The sequence below is a fragment of the Marmota flaviventris genome, chromosome 8 (genome assembly GCF_047511675.1).
Source record: "Marmota flaviventris isolate mMarFla1 chromosome 8, mMarFla1.hap1, whole genome shotgun sequence".
Taxonomy (NCBI): domain Eukaryota; kingdom Metazoa; phylum Chordata; class Mammalia; order Rodentia; family Sciuridae; genus Marmota; species Marmota flaviventris.
The window spans coordinates 120,967,794-120,989,165 of NC_092505.1; the positions used below are offsets into that span (position 1 = coordinate 120,967,794).

Here is a 21,372-nt window from a genome sequence, read left to right on the forward strand (position 1 = left end):
TAAGTATACATCTGTGCATGTACATGTACCTGAAAGTATATGTACAAATAACATTAGGTTTTTCTCTCAGTGATAGGATTTAGAATGATTTTCCTTTCCTTTTTTGATCTTTTCTATAAATTTGGGTTATTTTACAGTGAATTTGTTAATTGTTCCCCTTTTCACTGCTTAACATTTGAGAAAATTGATGACAGTTTTTACCATTAACCTTTGGTTAGTACAGATTTCACACCTTCATCATATTCTGTCATGTGAATCGGTGGTTTTGACTGTTTTAGAATTTCAGTAAATATTACATGGAAAAAAAAAATCAAGTGCTGCAAGTAAAACGAGTGTTCCTTTTCTTTGCCATTTTCCCATGTTTCCTTTAAATCTTTTTATGCTATTTAACACTCAATATATATTCTTAAACATTTGCAAATATCACAAACATCCTTTAAGTGTTTAAAAATATTAAATTACTTTTTTTCACTTTTTATACCTTTATTTTATTTATTCATTTTTATGTGGTGCCAAAGATCAAACCCAGTGCCTTGCACATGCTAGGCAAGTGCTCTACCATTGAGCCACAACCGCAGCCCTTCTTAAATAACTTTAAGATGGAAAATGTTTAAAACTTTTAATGACATGGAACATATATATGGTAACATCTCATTTATCTAAACTTTATTGTAAGCTTTGGTTCAGTATGAAGGATAGGTTATTGAAACCTGTCATCTGGTTCAGTTTTCCCTCCTGTAAAATGGAGGTAACTATTCTGTACAGTTACTTTGGGGAAATACTTATTAAATAACTCTTAAGATGATGCTGTTTATAAAACTTATTTTATTTTCATTTGAACATAGATTAGACACTTTTGTGACTACAGTGGTGTTCATATTAGAATTAGAACTTGTGATGTTTTCTTCATAAAATATTGCTGTAGTGGTGCTGGGGATCCATCCCAGGGCCTCATGCATGGTTGCCAAGCCTTCTACCACTTAGCTACATCTATCCACTCCCCATCCCAAATTGCTTCCTTTTGAGTGCTCCATTTTTGTCTCCTTTTCTTTTCTTTGGTAAATTGAACACCATGCTTGCATAATCCTTTGTACAGTACATTGTCTATAAACTTATATTAACACAAAAATGCTATTTTAAACACTCATCAAACCTGTTGTGATGGATCAAATAAGAATAAGTCTTAACAGTTGTGCTGCTAATCCAAAGCTGTGTTGATCTGGAAATTAGAGTTTGCTAAGCAGCATATGTGCAACAGGTGATCTAATCCATGTAGTCATTGTGCATAAATGAATTCATGGTTTAAACTTTGGCATGTACTGCTTGATAAAAGAACTTTTCAGTTAGGCTCTTGGCAGGATTTTGGAATGTGATTTTGTTTTAAATTTGAATGATCTCATCTGATGTTGATTCTTTGGATAGGGGCAGAAATGGTTATTTTCTTGCGAACTTGTTCTTAATAATCAAGAACAAATAATAAATATTGACAATGTGTTTGAAATGAAAGTATTGTTTAGGTGTTATGTAGAAGCATGTATAGGAATATGTCAATAATCCATTTCAATAATTGAGTTTTATCTAGGAATGAGGGGGGAATCCTAGTTTAGAGAATTTACTGGATGAACTTTAACTCCATGTGTAATTGCCCTTTAGTATTAAGCTTCTAGTGGACAGTTGCTTTGTTAATATGCTCATTGACAACAGCACCCAGCCCATATGTTCCCAATTATTATTATTTTCTGGGGGTACTGGGGATTGAACTCAGGGGCACTTGACCACTGAGCCATTTCCCCAACCCCATTTTGTATTTTATTTAGAGACAGCACTGAGTTGCTTAGTACCTGCTTTTGCTGAGGCTGGCTTTGAACTTGTGATCCTCCTGTCTCAGCCTCCTGGGCTTCTGGGTGTGTGCCACTGTACTTGGCTCCATTTGTTCCCTATTACCTCATCCTTTCTTTTGAGTATGATTGACTTCTGGTCTGAAACTTCTAGTTTTCAAGTTAAGCAAATTGACATTCTTAGTCTTATGTTAAATGAAATCAAGAAGATGAAATAAGGCTTGAGGACTCCCGTTATTAGTGCTTGGGTTTGGTGAAAGTTAATTTGAGCACACTGGGGACTTTTTTTTTTTTTAAGCTTAGAGTGTTGTTCCATTTGGTTAAGGTAGTTTGATTGCTAGATAAGTGGATTATTGATAGTGAATATAAATTTACCTGGTATAGTGAAGGAATGAGAGAGCTTTTCAGTTATGAAAGAATTATAAAATATTGCTGATATTACTGGTTTTTAAAGAATTAGAATGCAGTGGGCATGGTGGTGCACACCTCTTTTTAATCCCAGCCACTTGTGAGGCCAAGACAGGAAGATCACAAGTTTGAGGCCAGCCTCAGCAATTTAGCGAGGCTTGTCTCAAAATAAAGAGGGCTGGGAAGGTAGCTGAGTAGTAGAATACTCCGATATCTTTCTTCCAAATGTATGTTTTTGGCACCTTTGTCTGGTATGAGATAACTGTATCTGTGTGGATTTGTCTCTGTGTCTTCTATTCTGTACCATTGGTCCACATGTCTAGTTTTGTTACTGTTGCTCTGTAGTAATTGCTTTGGCTCTTCTGGGTCTCTTGTTTTTCCAAATGAATTTCATGATTGCCATTTCTATTTCTCTGAAGAATGTCATTGGGATTTTAATAGGAATGCATTTTTATTGCATTAAATCTGTATAATGCCTTAGGTAGTATGGCCATTTTGACAATGTTAATTCTGCCTATCCAAGAGCATGGGAGATCTTTCCATCTTCTAAGGTCTTCTCCAGTTTCTTTCTTTAGTGTTTTGTAGTTTTCATTGTAGAAGTCTTTCACCTCTTTTGTTAGATTGATTCCCAAGTAGTTTATTTATTTTTTTAAGGCTATTTTGAATGGGGTAGTTTTTCTAATTTTATTGCAGTGAATTCATTGCTTATGTATAGAAATGCATTTGATTTATTGCTATTGATTTTATATCCTGCTACTTTGCTGAAAAATTCCACTAGAAGTTTTTTTTTATTATTTATTTTTTAGCTTTAGGTGGACACAATATCTTTATTTTATTTTTATGTGGTGCTGAGGATCGAACCCAGTGCCTCATGCATGCTAGGTGAGCGCGCTACTACTTGAGCCATATCCCCAGCCCCCCCACTTCATAGAACTAGAACTAGAAGTTTTCTGGTGGAATTTTTTGGATCCTTTAAATACAGAATCATGTCCTTGTCAAATAGTGATACTTTGAGTTCTTTTTCTATTTGTATCCCTTTAATTTATATTGTCTGTCTGATTGCTCTGGCTAGGTTTTCAAGGAAAACCTTATTTTGTTCCAGTTTTTAGAGGGAATGCTTGTTCCAGTTTTTAGAGGGAATGTTTTCTCCATTTAGAATGATGTTGGCCTTGAGCTTTGCATAGATAGCTTTTACAATGTTGAGGTATGTTCCTACTATACGTAGTTTTTCTAGTGTTTTGAACATGAAGAGGTGCTGTATTTTGTGAAATGCTTTTTCTGCCTGTATTGGGATGATTGTATGATTTTTGTCTTTAAGTCTGTTGATGTGATGTATTATGTTTATTGATTTCTGTATGTTGAACTAACCCTGCATACCTGGGATGAATGCCACTTGATTGTGATGCACTATCTTTTAAATGTGTTTTTGTATGCGATTTGCCAGAATTTCATTGAGAATTTTTGCATCTATGTTCCTCAGGGATGTTGGTCTGAAGTTTTCTTAATGTGTCTTTGTCTGGTTTTGGTATCAGGGTGATACTAGTCTCACAGAATGAGTTTGGAAAGGTTCTCTCCTTTTCTATTTTGTGGAATGATTTGAGGAGTATTAGTTCTTCTTTGAAGGTCTTGTAGAATGCAGCTGAGAATCCGTCTGGTCTTGATTTTTGATGGCATTTTCTGTTTCATTGCTTGAAATTGATCTGTTTAACTTGTGTATGTCCTCCTGATTCAGTTTGAGTGTCTTTAGAAATCTGTCGATGTCTTTTAGATTTTCTATTTTATTGGAGTATACAGTTTCAAATAGTTTCTGATTATCTTCTGTATTTCAATAGTGTCTTCTGTGATATTTCCTTTTTCATCACGAATTTTAGTAATTTGAGTTTTCTGTCTCCTTCTCTTCATTAACGTGGCTAACGGTTTATCAATTTTATTTTATTTTTTCAAAGAACCAGTTTTTTGTTTTGTCAGTTTTTTCAGTTGTTTCTTTTGTTTTAATTTCATTGATTTCAGCGCTGATTTTATTTATATCCTGTCTTCTACTCCTTTTGGTGTTGATTTGTTTTTCTAGAGCTTTGAGATGTACTGTTAGATCATTTATTTGTTGACTTCTTTTAAGAATATTTTTTTAGTTGTAGATGGACCTTTATTTTATTTATTTATTTTTATGTGGTGCTGAGGATCGCACCCAGTACCTCACCCATGCTAGGCAAATGCTCTACTCCTGAGGTACAGCCCCAGCCCCTATTTTTGACTTTTTATACTTTTGATGAATGAGCTCCATGCAATGAACTTTCCTCTTAGCTTTGCCTTCATAGTGTCCCAGAGATTTATTTGTTTATTTTTTGGTGGTGCTGGCGATTGGACCCAGGGCCTTGTGCATGTGAGGCAAGCACTCTACCAACTGAGCTATATCCCCAGCCCAAGATTTTGATGTTGTATCAGTGTTCTCATTTACCTCTAAGAATTTATCTCTTCCCTGATGTCTTCTGCTATCCATTGTTCATTCAAGAGTACGCTATTTAGTTTCTAAGTGTTGAGAGTGGCTTCTATTTTTTATTTTATCATTAATTTCTAGTTCCAGCTATTATGATCTGATAGAATGCAGGGTGATATCTCTATTTTGTTGTATTTGGTGAGAGTTGCTTTGTGGCAAAACATATGGTCTATTTTACAGAAGGATCCATGTGCTGTTGAGAAGAAAGTGTATTCCCTTGATGATTGATGAGATACTCTATATATGTCTGTTAAGTCTAAATCATTGATTGTATTATTTAGCTCTATAGTTTCTTTGTTTAATTTTTATTTGGAAGATCTATTTTGTTTATGTTGGGGGGGTCAGTCTATTGTTAGAACAGTAGGGGCTTTGTTCCCTGTTTTTTTCATGTTGTTTGTGTGTCTTATCTAGTGGTATAGATCTGAGGCGGTAGTTTCTACCCTATAGTCTTATAGTGTCCCTAAAGGCTTCCACTACCTCAGCTTTATTTAAGGGAGAGACCAAAGTAACAGCACCGAATGCAAACAGTATATAACCTTAAACCAAATAACTCCTATTAAGGAATCTACAGTTTTGTTACAGTAAACAGAAACGATGTGTTCAGTTATTGTCTATAATATAATAACAGTAAGTTTGTCAAAAGGATTTATCGTTTCTAATGATGTTCAGTGAGGGAACACAAGTACTGTGAGATGTGATGTTTATGAGGGAGAAGGAGAGAAGGTAGAGGAAAAAAATTTATCGTAAGAGTGAGGGAGGAATTAATAGAGGTTGGTTGTTATTATCAGAGAAATAAGAAAGAGAATCCAGGGAGACAGATAGGTGAGAGAAAAAATATATACAGATTAAAAAAAAGTAAAAATAAGGATACACAACAAAACTATAATATGCTATTCAGACATCCCATTTCAATAAATTGATGCATGAAAAATATTTGGATTCAAAGATGGTAAAGATATGAGAGAGAGGGCAAAGAAAAAAAAAAGGAAATTCTCATTAGGAAATTGAATGATAGCTTCCATTGGCTTTCAAAAATTTTCTCAGCTTTCCTTCTTTACTGATAAGTGGGGTTGTCTGAAGATTGATGGTGGCTCTACTAGGTGCCAGAGCAGTTGGGTGGGTGAGCCTATAGCAAGATGCTCTCACACTCTCTTTCAGTCTTCCCACCCCTTGCAGTTATAGCTGGCCCTTTCTGTTGTGTGCTGGAGAGAGTCCTGTTTTCTCCAGTTTCTCTAACCTGGGCCGCCCTGCTCCTGGAACTGCCCCTAGTCTCCTGCTTTCCACCAGCTTGCTAGATCCAGACTGGCCTAGATCCAGACTGGCCCGCACAAACCCAGCTGCAATCTGACAAACCTGGGCTTCAGATTCCCCAGGCTCTGCCTTGCTGCAATCCCCAGATTTCAATGCCTTTTTGACTTGCAGGGAGACCACTAGAGAGCTGCTCACACAAAGGAGAGACCCTGCAGAGAGGCAGCTAGATAGTGGCCACTAGCACACCTAGCAGGAAGACCTCAGGTACAAGCAGATCTGCAGGTAGCCCGACAGTATATCTCTAGGCCTTGGCTGGTGTCCCCAGACTGAGGTGGCTGCACCCGGAGGAGATGGCTGTGGAGGCAGCAAACCTGCAGGCCCTGGTTAGTGTTTCAAGATGGCAGTAGCCACGTGTAACCAAACCCACGGGTACTGTGACAATGGACTAGTGGGTAGCAGGTGATCTGCTGGTGGCCTGTGGGCAGTCTGCAGGCTATTGGTGGGCTATCTGCAGGTGGACATGGGCAGCGCATGATGGGCAGGCAAGAGGTGGTCAAATGAGTAAATGGCAGACAGTAGGCAGCAGTCAGCAAGGGATCTGTGCTCAAAAGGCAGGTAATATGCTGGTAGACAGTAGGCTAATAGGGAGTAAACAGCAGGGGAATCAGTGGGCATTTAGGGCTGCCTTGCAGAGAAACAGTAGTTGCTCTGCTTGAATCCTGAGTCTCAGAGCAATAAGCAATGCAGTCTCCCTCCAGTTCACCATCTTGGATCCCTCTAAAAATTTTATCTTTTGTAAAATAAAAACAGTAATAATACTTTTCTGATAGACTTGTGGTGAGAAGTATATGATATCATACATGTGAAGTACTTGGGAGAGTGCCTAGAAAGCTACTTACTATCACCGTCTATGGAAATATCTTGTAATACAATATATCAAAAGTTGATTTTGCTCCATTTGTGAACAATGTGTCAAAATGGAATGTATAAATAACTAGAACAAATTTAAAAAAAAAGTGTTGAATGCAGTGGGGCATACCTGTAATCCCAACTTCTTGGGAGGCTAAAGCAGGAGGATCACAAGTTCAAGGCCAGCCTGGATGATTTAGCAAGACCCTGTCTCAAAAATAGAGGTGGGGTGGGAATGTAGCTCAATGGCAATGCACTCCTGATTTAATCCCCAGTACTACAGTGGAAAAAAAAGAAGTACATTAGAGTGCTGAAGGACTTTGTGCCAGTTACCATGATTGCCTCTTATGGGTGGGCTTATGGCTGGTATTTGTTTTTTTATTTCATTTTTTAAAATACATATATATATATATATATATTTGTAGTTGGACACAATTCCTTTATTCCATTCATTTATTTATATGTGGTGCTGAGGATCGAACCCAGGGCCCCCGCACATGCTAGGCGAGAACTCTACTGCTAAGCCACAATCCCAGCCCTTTCATTTAGCCTTGCATGTGTTAAACATGTACTCTGCCACTGGATTATACTCCCAATATGACTAATAGTTTCTTTTTGCTTTATTATTTTTTGTTTTGTTGTTTTGTGGTGCTGGGGATACAATCCAGAGCCTCCCATGTGCTAGACAAATGCTCTAACATTGAGCTACACCCCAAATCCCTTATTTTGTGTATTTTATAAACTTTGAATAATAAGCAGGTTTATAAAATTAGTAATGTTTGTTATTTAAATATGCTGCCTTTTCTGAAATTTTAATTTTTTGTAGCCTCTTTTATTTTCAGGATCAAAAAAGTCTATAAGCCCCGATTCAAGTGATATTACTGCTTAATTCTACAGATTTATTTGTAATTATTTTTGCTTTCTTCTCCCTCTCTCTCTCTCTCTCTCTTTCTCTCTCTCTCTCTCTCGCTCTCTCTCTCTCTATATATACACACACACACACAGACATATATAAGTAAATATATATAATATATATATAAGTATATATATTTATTTTTTATTGGTAGATCATTTTAAAAGGCTTGGTAGTTAGAGCTATGAAATTGTGATTGGAATGGCGAAGGACTTGCATTTTGAGACCATCTGTGGGGTTGCATTGTCTGAAACTGACAAGAGATCATGGCAGATGGTGGGGTCAAAAGATTGACTTTTTGAGCTTGACATAATGTGTTCATGAAGCTGGAAGAAGAAATCCTACTTATTTATTTATTTATTTTTTTAACTAGCAAAAGACCTTGGTGGCAGGAAGAACTGTGCAATTGTTGAGTCTGGATAAACATAATGCATCAGTGCGCATGACTGATTTATCTCAGAATCGTCAGTACTGCCAAAGATGGCAACTTCTTGAAACATTCCCTGCTTCTTTTATTTACTTTGTAGACATTTTTGAAGGTTTAACACATGTATTACACATTTACAAATAATTCATAAAGAAAATACAAAAGTTTTAAAAGTGTTTTTTATTAAAAAGTGTATTTTAATTAAAAGGTTAAACTTTTGCTCAAAGCCAATAAAGCATATGTCTTGATTTTTAATTGAATGAAAGAAGTCTCTATTACAATCATTTCTTTTTATAATGTTTATCTAAGTGTAATTTTATTTCATTAATGTTACCTTTGTGCATTTTGGAGTGAGGGATGTAAGATAAAACAATTACATTTGAAGGTTTGTTGATAATAGACTCTCTCATCCACTACGCTGTTCCCAGTGTTTGGATTAGTTCCTTGTACTTAAGTGGCTATTTAGTATTTGCTGGATAAGTAAATGAATGAATGAATGACTATTGCCTACCGTTGTTAATTTTAGTTGAGTCATCTTTTTTAACTACAATTAAAATTTTTCCCTTTTTTCCTCCCTGTTTTGAAATTCCATTTATGTTATAGTTATTTTTCACTTCTACTGTGTGAGAATTATATATTATTTATTTTGGAGGAGGAAGCCTTAATTTGTTGCAGGAAATCAGTGAACTAATTTTCTTCCCTGATTGCTTACCTTGTATTAGGTAGTGACCTAGAAATTTTACATGTATTGATTCATGCAATTAAACAAATGTACTATTACTGTTTTGCAGATAAAGAAATTGAGACACAGAGATATTAAGGTAAATTTGCTCAATTAATCCATGTACTTTGGCAGTATTTCAAACCTTTATCATTTAGGCAGCATTTAGAGGTTCTAGTTTTTGCTGATCTCTATCTGGTAAGGAGATACATAGGGAATACCAAACAAAATTGCACTTTGTTCTGTCAAGCTCATTAATGTGGCTATGCAGTAGTTTTATAGGTAGCCTCTTTTTTCCCCTCTTCTTTTTTCTTTTTTTAAATTAGTTCCCATCTGTCTTTCCTCTTTCCCTCCCTTTATCCTTTCCCCTTTCCCTGCTTGCCCGCCTGCCTGCCTTCCTTCCTTCCTTTTCTTTCCTTCCTTTTTCTCCCTCCCAGGGCCTTTTGTTTGCTCTCTACCACTGAGCTACATCCCCAGCACCAGGTAGCCTCTTACTGTTGTGTACTGAAATACTTATACTCTTAATTTCTTTTTATTTGTATGAATAGCACAGTGCCACTCAACAGCACAATCTTTAAGAAATTTCATACTGAGTGAATTCAGAAATAAAGCAGATGCCATTACAGCTGTTCTCTGAGCCCAAAGAAATGAGGAGAAGGGAACAGGAGAAACCTAGTAGCTAGATGTGTGGTATTCAACTCAACAAGGCTTGTATTTCATTGGCCAGAATTATATGTTATATGGTCAGCTCATCTAGGATGAGAATGTAGCACATTTAGCTGGATACATTGCCACCTTCAACTTTTTAAGAAACAAGGGAAAAATGATAATGGTTAGAGAATAGTATCTACCTTGGATATATGCATTAAAATTTTCACATGTTCAAACCGTATTTAAGAGGGAAAGAGTTCATTGTTTTTTGTTGTAATTGTATTTCAGTAGGTCATAAAATAATCTTAAATTTTTTAGATTGAGCTTTTTTTGTGGTTAGAAGTGCTCCCAGTATTTAATGTATAAACTGGAGGGTATTTGACACTTTGACTTGGTAGATGTGATGATTTTTACTTTTAATAAATGATATCCAGTTTACTCCTAACACGACTCTGAAACACATAGTATTCTTTTTTTTTCAGATGGAGATACAAGAAGTTAAGATCTTACACTAAGTGTCAGAGCTGAGGTTGAGCCCAAGTCCATGATCTTTTCATTCTACTACATTGTGACTTTATTAAATGTCTAACTTTAAGCAGGAGACTTAGAAACAGCTTGTTAATTGATTTTTTTCTATTTCATTATTTTTATGCACATTCTTTCCATCTTTTTTGAGTTTCTACTTTTTAAGTTTTAAAATTGGTGGCTTATTGAATAAAAAGGTAGATATCACATGTTTTTATAAATATTTTTTATTTTCACTGTCATTCAGTTCTAGATATTACAAATTCATGGAATGTTTAATAATTTTATTTTCTACATATATGATTTTAAATAATTTTTAATAGTGACTCCTAATTTAATTATATGTGACCAGATACTATAATCTGTATATATGTATTCCCCGTGAAATTTGTTGCAACTTCCTTGGTGGTCACATATGAGGACAACTTTTTATAGATTTGTACTTAAAGAGATGTTTCATACCTAATAGGCATAGATTTCTATATAGACATTACATCAATTTGTTTAAAACATTAATCTTCAAAATATAATACTTATATGTTAGCCTTTAAATTCTTTTTTTAAAAAAAGTATTTTTAGTTTTAGATGGACACAATACTTTTATTTTATTTATTGATTTTTTATGTGGTGCTGAGGATCGAACCTATTGCCCAGGCAAGCGCTCTACCACTGAGCCACAACCCCAGCCCTTCGCCTTTAAATTCTTGGGTCAAACATGTAATGTAGTTTGGTAAATGAGTCATCAGGAACTTGTGTTTTATTATTTATCAGATTTAAATTTATTTATCTATTTGGGTAGTGGGGACTGAAACCAGGGGCATTTTACCACTGAGCAACATCCTGGTCCTTTTCAATTTTCATTTTGAGGTAGAGTCTTGCCAAATTGCACAAGATAACCTAGAACTTGTGATATTGCATCAGCCTCCTCAGTAACTGGGGATTGTAGGCCTACATGCTTCACTGGGCAATTTGTTTTCTTTGCTATTGAAAAATTACAAACTGTATTATGTTGAAAAGTAAAAAAAAACTTATTTTTCTTCTGTTTCCATTTTACTTGTAGATTCAAATTGCAGCATATAAAGGAGACATTTGTAGCCCCCATTTCTTCCAGTTCCCATTATTTATGATCTTTGACTTTGTTTTATCCTTCTTAAATTTTTAATTTTTAAATAATTCAAAAATGAAAGTTGTAAAAGTAGGGCAGAAAACTCCTGAATACCCTTTGTTCAGATTCCCCAAATGTAACAATTATGTAAACAATTTTCCATATGTGCTTTATTATTCTTACTTCCTCTGTATATCCATATCATATTTGTTTCATTATTTGAGGGTAAGTTATACCCATCCCTCTTAAATATTTTAATATGTTTTTCTGAGAAAAAAAAGATATTCAAAACCTCACTGCTCATTGATCAAAATCAGGAAAGGAAATGTTGAAACCATACTACCATCCAGTCTGTGCCCGTATTGTCTTCAATTACCCAATAATTGTCTTTACAGAAATCATTTATCTGATCCAGTATGCATTTGAGATCACTCAAAATTTATTTTTCATGTGCTTTTTTAGTCTTTTAAAATCTGAAATGTTTCTCAGCCTTCCTTTCCCTTTCATGACACTAATACTTTTGCAGAATTAGGACCACTATCTTGTAGAATGTCCTTCAAGTTGGATTTCCCTGATTTTTCCTTATGATTAGATCTAAATTTTGCATTTTGGCCAGAAACAACTCAGAAATGATATCCGTCTCAGTGCACTTGAAGAGACCAGATGGCTTGTCCCATTGGTTATCATTTGGTGACTTTGATTTCTTGACTAAAGCAGTATGTGCCAGGTTTCTTTACTAGAAAGTTTGAATTAATAGGTGTTTTTTTTTCAAGATTATATAAATATGTAAATATCCTGTTTTCATCATGCTTCCACTGACTAGCTTTACCATTTATTGCTTTATTTGTTACTAGCCATCAGAATGGAGAGTTAACTGACTGCATCGTTCATTTATATTTATATTACTGCAAAGAAGAGCTTTTCTTTCTCCCTCATCTGTAATGATCTTGGATTATTATTTTTGTCATTGGATTTATAATCTGTTACTATCCTTATATATTTTGGTGCTCTGGTGACCCAAATCGTTCAGTTCTATACCCTTTAAACTGGCTCCTATGTATGATTTACATGTCTCCATCTCTCTCTGTCTCCCCACCCTGCCCCCCTCCCTCCCTCTGTCTTTTTTCCATTATTATTTTTTATTAATTTTTAATTTTCTGGTTATAGGTGGACACAATATCTTTATATATGTGGTGCTGAGGATCAAACCCAGGGCCCCAACATGCTAGGCTAGTGCTCTACTTCTGAGACACAATCTTAGATTGTGTTGAGAAGAATATTGCTAACTTCCTCAGGTGGTCCCTGAAGCACCCCCCTCTCTTTTTTTTTTTTTTTTTTTTTAACATTACTGGGGATTGAACGCAGGGCCTTCTGCATGCTAGGCAAGTGCTATACCACTGAACTGTATCCCCAGCCATTAAAAAAAATTTTTTTTGGAGACAAAGTCTAAGTCCTTGTAGTAGTCCTCCTGCCTAAGACTCACAAGTAGCTGGGATTATAGATGTGTACCACTGTGCCTGGCTTCTTTTGAGCCCTTCTTTACTTCAGGCACAATAAGACGTTTTAAGTTTATTTTGTACACTTTCTGCCTTGTTCTGAATTTAACCATTTCTCTATGAAGCCCTGGTATTTCTTTCAGTGGATTAGCTAAAGGAACATACTATAATATATCAGAGCTCAGGGTATGTCACTTGTTGGTTATCTTGATCAGATTACTTAACTGCTCTAAACCCTAGTTTTTAGGTGTAAAATGGGAATTAAATGGTATATATCTCATAGTGCTGTTGTGACAATTCCTTAGACATTCCACTTAGAGACCAGTGCATGTCACATAGTAAATATGACATAAGTGTTGCCTATTATTATTATTACTACATTACTGTTCCTTTTTTTCCCTTTAACAGGATATTCTTTTAAAGAATTAATTGAAGATGAAGGTTTTTTGTTTTTGATTTTTTTAATGGCTTTACAGAATCTTAAATAGTTTGACATGACGGCAAAAAATGTAAGTATTTGTAAATTTTTTAATGTAAGTGATTTTTAAAATGACCTGTACTTTTTCCTGTGCATATTTTTTCACTGTTCTGGTTAATTAATTCAATTTCCTTGCATGGATTTATAATTGTTTTTGTTTATATAATGAATGAAATAAAATAAACTTCAGTGCTATTGAGTACTGTACTCTGAGGAACATGATGATATTTTTATACATTGGTACCAAATTGTTTCACCTCAATAACTACAAAATTGCTATTTCCATAAAGTCACCTCTCTCCCTTTTCTTTTGGGGACTAAAATAAGTTTGTTTTGGAACTTGCTAGAGAGTTATTTGGCCTTATTGAACAAGTCACTTCTTGCTTTAACATATTTCTTATTTCTTTTTCTTTTTTTCTTTCTTTTTTGGTCTGGGATTGAACCCAGTTGTGCTTAACCACTAAGTGACACCCTTGTCCTTTTTATTTTTTTGAGATTGAATCTCGCTAAGTTGCTGAGGCTGGCCTTGAACTTGCAGTCCTCTTGCCTCTGCCTCCCGGGTTGCTGGGATTATAGGTGTGCACCACTGCAGCTGGCTAAGCTTTTTTTTTTTTTTTTCATATTTACTCAAGGAAATGTGTGTGCTCAGATGTTGTTGAGAAGAATATTGCTAACTTCCTCAGGTGATTACTGAAGGAACACTAGACTTTAAAATGTTTTGGATAAATTATTCATTTTTCCCCTTTGTTTCAAGCTGTCATTTTGGAGTTTGTTTCCCATTCAGATGTTTGTTTCCAGTTATTGTGAAGGATTATGCCTTAATAAACAGTGAAACATATAGGGAAATAACCTTGTTATGACTTCTTTACCATTCCCAGAGTATTATGTAGGAATGTTTGGGATTAGATAAAAAGATAGGATGCAGGGTTGCCTCAAGGAATTCGAGAATAGGAAGTTAGTTAGGCCTTCAGAAAGATACAGGCCCAGAAATTAGCAATCTCCCAGGCATTAAAGCAGTGTTTGCTTTCCATCTTTATTTTTGGTACTGTGCATCTGCTTCATTTCTCCCTCCCTCTCCTCCTCTGAAGACTATCTTCCTTAGTTCCCCAGCCAGCCCCTCTCAGCATCTCTGTCTGCATGTTAAGGAACCAGCCAGTTCACAGTGAGAGGTGTGAAGGAAGGCAGCTTCAGTTTCAGACTCCTTGGGAAGCTTGAGTCTGACATCCACTAGTGGCTTAGTTAGTTGGGACTGGGAGAAGCAAATGTAATATTGTGTAAAATGGCTGCTAGGAGCCCACCACAGTATGAGGAGTCAGACAAATAGTTCTAATTACCCATTATACATCCAAAGAATAACATTAACAAACAAACCCTTATTACCTTGTAATACCTTATAGTAGGGTTCCCCCTACCTCCATGGTCTAAAAATATTGAATCGAAAATTTCAAAAATAAATAATTCATAAGTCCTAAATTGTGCTGTGTTCTGGGTAGTATGCTGAAACCTTTCACTGTCCTTCTGCCTGGGATGTGACTCATCCCTTCATCCAGCTTATGCATGCTGCATGTATTGCCTGCTATTGGCCACTGAATAGCCTTGTCAGTTAACAGATTAACTATTGCAGTATTACAGTATTTGCTTTCAGGTAGCCCCAAAGTACAAGAGTAGCTATGCTGGTAATTCAGATATACAAAAGAGAAGCTGTAAAGTGCTTCTTTTAAGATATTTGGAAAGAAAGAGTGAGACCATCTCATATACTTTTATTATAGTGTATTGTTATAATTACTCTATTTTATTGTTATTGTTGTTAATATCTTGCTGCACCTAATTAATAAATTAAGCTTTATCATAGATATGTATATATAGGGAAAAAAACAGCATATATAGGGTTTGCTACAACTTGTGGTTTCAGGCGTGCACTGGGGGGGTCTCTTATCTTTCTTTTCTAATTTTGGGTTATAATTCCAGAACCTTAACATATTTCTAATGTGCTTTAGTAACTTTAAATAGATACAGATTTTGCTTCATTATCATTAAGGGTCAGCCATCAGGATTGATTAATTAAGATATGGCACCAATTAAGAGGTTAAAGGAGACTTCTTGGTATTTGGCTTATGTCACAGTAATGGCCATGCTGCTTAATGAGAAGAGGATCTCTTGGGGAGGTGCAGGATCTTGTGGCAAACTCAGAGTTCTGTTTTAACATACTAATTTTGAGAAACCTAAAAACATCCAGTGGAGATATTGGCTAGGCAGTTGGATATTGCCTAGGTAGAGGAATGCTTCTGGCTGAAGGTAAAATTTTGGAGTTATTTCATATTAAAATTATTTTAAAGCAATGGGACCATGTGAGATTACACAGTGAGTGCATGAAAGGAGAGTACATGACGACCATGTGTGAGCACAGTGTTATCCAACATAAAGATGGGGAGAATGAGAAGCGTCAGAGGAGATTCAGAGAATGGTATCAAAGATAGGAAGAAATAAAGAATATTCTGGTGATTTGGGAAGCAAGTGAAAAAAATATTTCAAAAAGAGTGATCACTTGTGTCTCACAGTGATGAGAAGTGACTCAGGTGTGGAAGACGTTGCCCTTTATGGAAGCATCAGTATACTTATATTAATGTACTTATTTATGTCTTAATTTCGTTTTAAAATTTTTTTTAGTTGTTGGTATACCTTTATTTATTTATTTTATTATTCATGTGTGGTGCTGAGAACCGAACCCAGTGCCTCACAAATGCCAGGCAAGTGCGCTACTGCTGAGCCAAAGCCACAGTCCACTCATAATTTCTATTTCTCATTTTGCATTTCTCTTATATAAATAGTTTTTGTGAAGAGTTCTTTTGCCATTTCCATGCCATAGTAGGTCTCTTGTGGGGGGAATGATAAAAATCCTACTCAAAACAGCTTACGGATTTGGGCACTGTGGCACACACCTGAAATCCTACCTACTCAGGAGGCTGAGACAGGCAGATTTTGAGTTTGAGGCCAGCATTGGCAATTTAGGAAATCCTGTCTCAAGGGGAAAACACAAAATAAACAACAACAACGACAAAACCAGCTAAAGACAAAAAGTGAAATAGGTTGACTCATGTAGCTGAAAAGTCTAGACTCTTCTGGCTTTAAAGACACCTGGATTCACAGGATCAAGTGATGATGCCAGGGCACTGTATGTCTCTTTCCATCCTGGGGGCTGAATGGCTGACATGGGCCTTCTAATACTTATCTTAGAAGAAGACAGGAGTTTTCTTTTTTTGTGATTTTCTGGGGAGGAGCTTTGGTTGACTGTACTTGGTTCACATATTTAAACACTGTGGAGTAGAAAGTGGATATCATAAGTGGCCAGGCCTGGGTCATGGCCCTTTGCTGCTGCCATGGTACAATTAAGCCTCTTTAATGTTAGTGTTCCTGACAGAACTACATGGAATGAGTTATTTTTTAAAAAGAAGAGATCAGGAGAACATACTATATTCATTGTATCTTGGATAAAATGGTTATCAAATAATACCTAGTATCTAGTGATAGTCTTCTAGACCCAAAATGCAGGTGTGTTCTAATTTAAACTCACTGAGTGTACAAGAGACTTTGAAATAAAATTTGCAGTTTAATTTTTGCCTTGTCAATGAAACTTCTTCACATGAACTATAATACGCATTGCAGAAAAATAGAAAATACAGAGAAAGAAAAGAAAAAATTGGTAACCTAGAGCTTATTAGCAAATTTTTGCCTAGAAAGGCAAGTAGTATATACATGAATATGTCAATATATCAACCAAATGTAATCTACTACTTAATCTCTATGATGAATGTCTTTTTTTTTTTATGTGTAGTGCTAAGGATTGAACCCAGGGCCTTACACACGCAAGGCAAGTGCTCTATCAACTGAGCTATATCCCCAGCCCCTATGAATGCCTTTTCTTATCTTGATACTTCTGTAACATACATACATACATACATACATACATACATTCCTTCCTTCCTTCCTTCCTTTATTTTTAATTTTATTTTTTTTGGTACCAAGGACTGAACCCAGGGGCCCTTAACTACTGAACCAAAGCCCTTTTTATTTTGAGACAGAGCTTTGATAAGTTTCTTAGGGTCTTGCTAAATTGCTGAGGCTGACCTTGAATTTGCAATCCTCCTGCCTCTGCCTCATGAGTTGTTGGGATTACAGGCATGGGCCACTATGCCTGGCTTTCAGAATATTTCCATGAGGCAAAATCTTAGGAAATTACTGATCCCAGAATGTGAGTGATTTTTTTTTTGAGCTTTTGATTCATAATGTTAAATTTCACTTACAAAAGATTAGACAGATTTATGTATTTATCAGGGTTATATTTAATAGAGAATGCTGTTTCTCTGATTTTCTTTTGAATCTTTGCCAGCATAATCAGCAAACAACTGTATATGACATTATATTTCTTTGATTACTATTAGTTTAAACTAGCATTCTATATGTTTGTTGGTCATTTGCATTTCTATTTGGAAATTGGAAGCCACTGGCATTTGAAAAACAACCTCCACTTAAATATTACTTTGTCTTTAACAAAACATTCTCATAGTTATTTAATTTGAACAGAGGAGCTTTTTTTATGCACATATGTATTATCCTCATTTTTTAGTGATTGTTCCAAAACTGTCTTGCCTGTAATGGGTAGAGCTTACTTCTGAGCACATATCATCTCACTCTGAGTCCTGTTTTCTTTCAGTTATGTCAATCAGAGACATTCACTTTTTTTTTAAAAGAGAGAGAATTTTAATATTTATTTTTTAGTTATCGGCGGACACAACATCTTTATTTGTATGTGGTGCTGAGGATCGAACCCGGGCCGCACGCATGCTAGGCGAGCACGCTACGGCTTGAGCCACATCCCCAGCCCCAGAAACATTCACTTTTTTCTATGAAGTTATAATGTTATTATTGGGGAGCATGTTTTTATTCTTACAAATTAGATTTGAGTATTTTTATTCAGCATTGACTGTGTACACTGGCACTGGTATACCCAGAGCCTGTTCCATTTTAGTAATCATTTTATTATGTATATCTTGTAACATCATGTTATACATTAAATGTACATAAAAATTTTTTTAAAAAAATATTTTAAGCCAGGTGTGGTGGTACATGCCTGTAATCCCAGTGGCTGGGGAGGCTGAGGCAGGAGGATCACGAGTTCAAAGTCAGCTTCGCAAAAGTGAGGTGCTAAGCAACTCAGTGAGAAGCTATCTCTAAATAAAATACAAAATAGGGCTGGGGATGTGGCTTAGTGGTTGAATACCCCTGAGTTTAATTCCCAGTTACCCCCATGTATATATGTATATATGTCTATTTAAAGAATACCCAGATGGAAGGCTTATCTCAGCACCTGACTAGACAAAATATGTGCCGTGAGATATGAGTTCACTCTTTTCTGTGGCTCAGTGAAATACAGCTCCTTTTTAAGTAGGTAGAATGAGGAAAGAATAATATTTTGTTTTTTTTAGAGAGAGAGAGAGAATTTTTTAATATTTATTTTTTAGTTTTCGGTGGACACAACATCTTTATTTTACTTTTATGTGGTGCTGAGGATCTAACCCAGCACCCTGCGCATGCCAGGCGAGCACATTATCACTTGAGCCACATCTCCAGCCTAAGAATAATATTTTTAACATGCCTTTTTTAACCAACTTTTTCTTCTTTCAAATGTATTTTCTTTGAGTCTTTAAACTACAATTTATGAAAGCAGAAATTAATACATATTTTGAAGCTTTTACTAAACAGATTTTGGTAGTATTTATATAAGCATTAGCTACAGACACGTTTCCTCCATTTGTGATTCCAAAATTAGCATGCAATATTGACTTTCAGTTGACCTTTTTCTAAATTTTTAGAGTATAATTTGATTATTAAAGTGCAGCTATACAACTGCTCAAAAAGTTTATGAGTCACTTGCTACTTCACTATACAGAAGTTGGTTATGAAGAGCAGGTGTTTAAGCATAACGTTAACCCAGTAACTGTGAGCTCTCTACTGAGAATGTGTGGTTTTAATTGAGGTTTTTTTTTTTTTCCATTATTGTCATACAATAACAAAAAGATATAAACTGATCCTTTTGAAGTTATTATAATATAGTAGTAAATGATCATGTTGTATCAAGCATGGAATGAATATATATATATGTACATATATGAGTTGTAGATGGACACAATACCTTTATTTTATTCATTTGTTTATTTTTTAATGTGGATCAGAGGATCAAAGTCAGTGCCTCACATGTGCTTGGCAAGTGCTCCGCCACTGAACTACAACATCAGCCCATGGAATGAATATATTAAAGTCTGTTTTAGTATTAATTACTTTATTTTAAAAGTAGAACACAGAAAAGTTTTGCCTTTCTCTCTTCATAGAAGAGTTTATAAAAGAGGGCATGTTAGTATTTATACACTACACTCTTCAACAGATGTTCAACAGATTGAATATTTAACATTACTGTTTGTGAGCAATTTTGTTTTGGTACTGGGGATTGAAGCCTGGGTTGCTTTACCCCTGAGCTTCATCCCCATCCCCAGTCCCTTGTATTTTTAACTTTGAGACAGGATCTCTAAGTTGCTGAATTTTCTGAAGGTCTTGTTAAAGTTGCTAAGACTGGCCTCTAACTTGCAATCCTCATGCCTCAGCATCCTGTGTTGCTGGGATTAATTTATTGCAGATTTTGTTGCAAAGGGTTAACTTTACTTCAACTGAATACTTACAGGAAAAAGTATCTGTACCATTGTCTGTATGGAATTCAGAAGCTCTTTTCTAGATGTCTTAGTCTAAACTGTATCATAAAAATTTGGTATATTAAATTCCATTTATCTAATATCTACTTTATCAGAATTACTTGTCTGTTATGAGTGATATGTAGAAATATTTCTGATAATATACCTCTGGGTGAAAAGAAACTATTGTTAGGGTCAGGGTTGTGGCTCAGTGGTAGAGTGCTTGCCTAGCATGTGTGAGGCACTGGGTTCGATCCCCAGCACAACATAAAAATAAAACAAAATAAAGGTATTGTGTCCATCTACAACTAAAAAAAGAAAAGAAAAAAAGAAATTGTTGCTAGTAGAGCATTTGAATTACAAAAAATGAATTAATTAGTTCTTAAGTATTATGAAAAAAGAAGAGAAAAGTGATCTAGCTCTTTCAGGTCATGGAGACCATTGACAATATCTACACTGTCATGGAACATGCAGGTCGGGGACAGATGAATGCCAGTGGCATTCAGGAGGAGGAGATCCATAGATCATTAAGGCAGATCGCAAGTGCTGTGTCTTGCTGCCACGAGAAAGGCATCATGCACCTAGTCCTGAAAGTGGATAACATCCTGGTGGATTCCAGAGGGAACATCAAACTCATCCACTTCAGCCTGAGCACCAGGGTCATTTCTAGTCAGAAGCTGAACAAGTTCTGGGGCAATTGCTTGCATTTTGCCCCTGAAGTTGTCCTATGGAAAGAATATTAAGCCCCCACCCCCATGAGCATTTGGAGTCTAGGTGTCCTTCTATATTCTATGGTCACAGGGAGGTGCCCATTTAGAGCAAAAAGATAGTGCAGATAGTGCAAACACAGTATTTCTGCACATGTTTCTGAGGGAGCACAAAGCCTCATCAGTCAAATACTGATGGTGGACCCCATGCAGAGGTCCACAGGGGAGCAGATAATGGGGTACCCATGGCTGAGCCAAGGTGGAGAGTATTTACCCAGTCATTCTAGTGAGCCACTTCCCAAACACCTGGACCCTGCAATCATAACAGCCATCTTTGATATGGGTTATGACCCTTATGATACCTGGATGTTCCCAGCAAATCAAAAATTGGAGGCCCAAGCCCCTGATACTCCAGCACCAGGGGCAAGCTGCACATTCCAGGTGAAGCCTGTGCATCAGGGGCTTGGGTCTTGTCTAGGCCCTGTGGATCCTTCCAATGTCCAACCAAAGAGGAGTGCCATTGAGTCTGCCCTTCTCACCTTCTCCCTGCCCTGTTAGCAGCAGCTGCATAAGGAGGCCAAGCAGTCAGGGCAGAAGGGTGGTAGGTGTGTCAGTATGCTTGCCGTTGTCTCCACTTTCTGCATGCAAGGACCCTCACTGGCAGCATAGGCTCCTAGCATGCCCCTGTGTCCCACAGACCCAACCCCTG

At 36.2% G+C, this 21,372-nt stretch overlaps 1 protein-coding gene across 6 annotated transcripts in view; it reads left to right on the forward strand.

Annotated features, from left to right (window-relative positions):
- Tfdp2 (transcription factor Dp-2) overlaps positions 1-21,372 on the forward strand; it is a 161,341-nt gene that overhangs the window by 23,798 nt on the left and 116,171 nt on the right. For 5 of the 6 annotated variants that reach the window (XM_071615588.1, XM_027933597.2, XM_071615589.1 and 2 more), the window contains exons 2-3: positions 9,032-9,061; positions 13,147-13,247. In XM_071615588.1, coding sequence (XP_071471689.1) covers positions 13,233-13,247 — 15 coding nt within the window. In that variant the 5' untranslated portion in view covers positions 9,032-9,061; positions 13,147-13,232. The remainder of the gene's footprint in view (positions 1-9,031; positions 9,062-13,146; positions 13,248-21,372) is intronic. The other variant, XM_027933596.2, reaches the window with a different exon arrangement.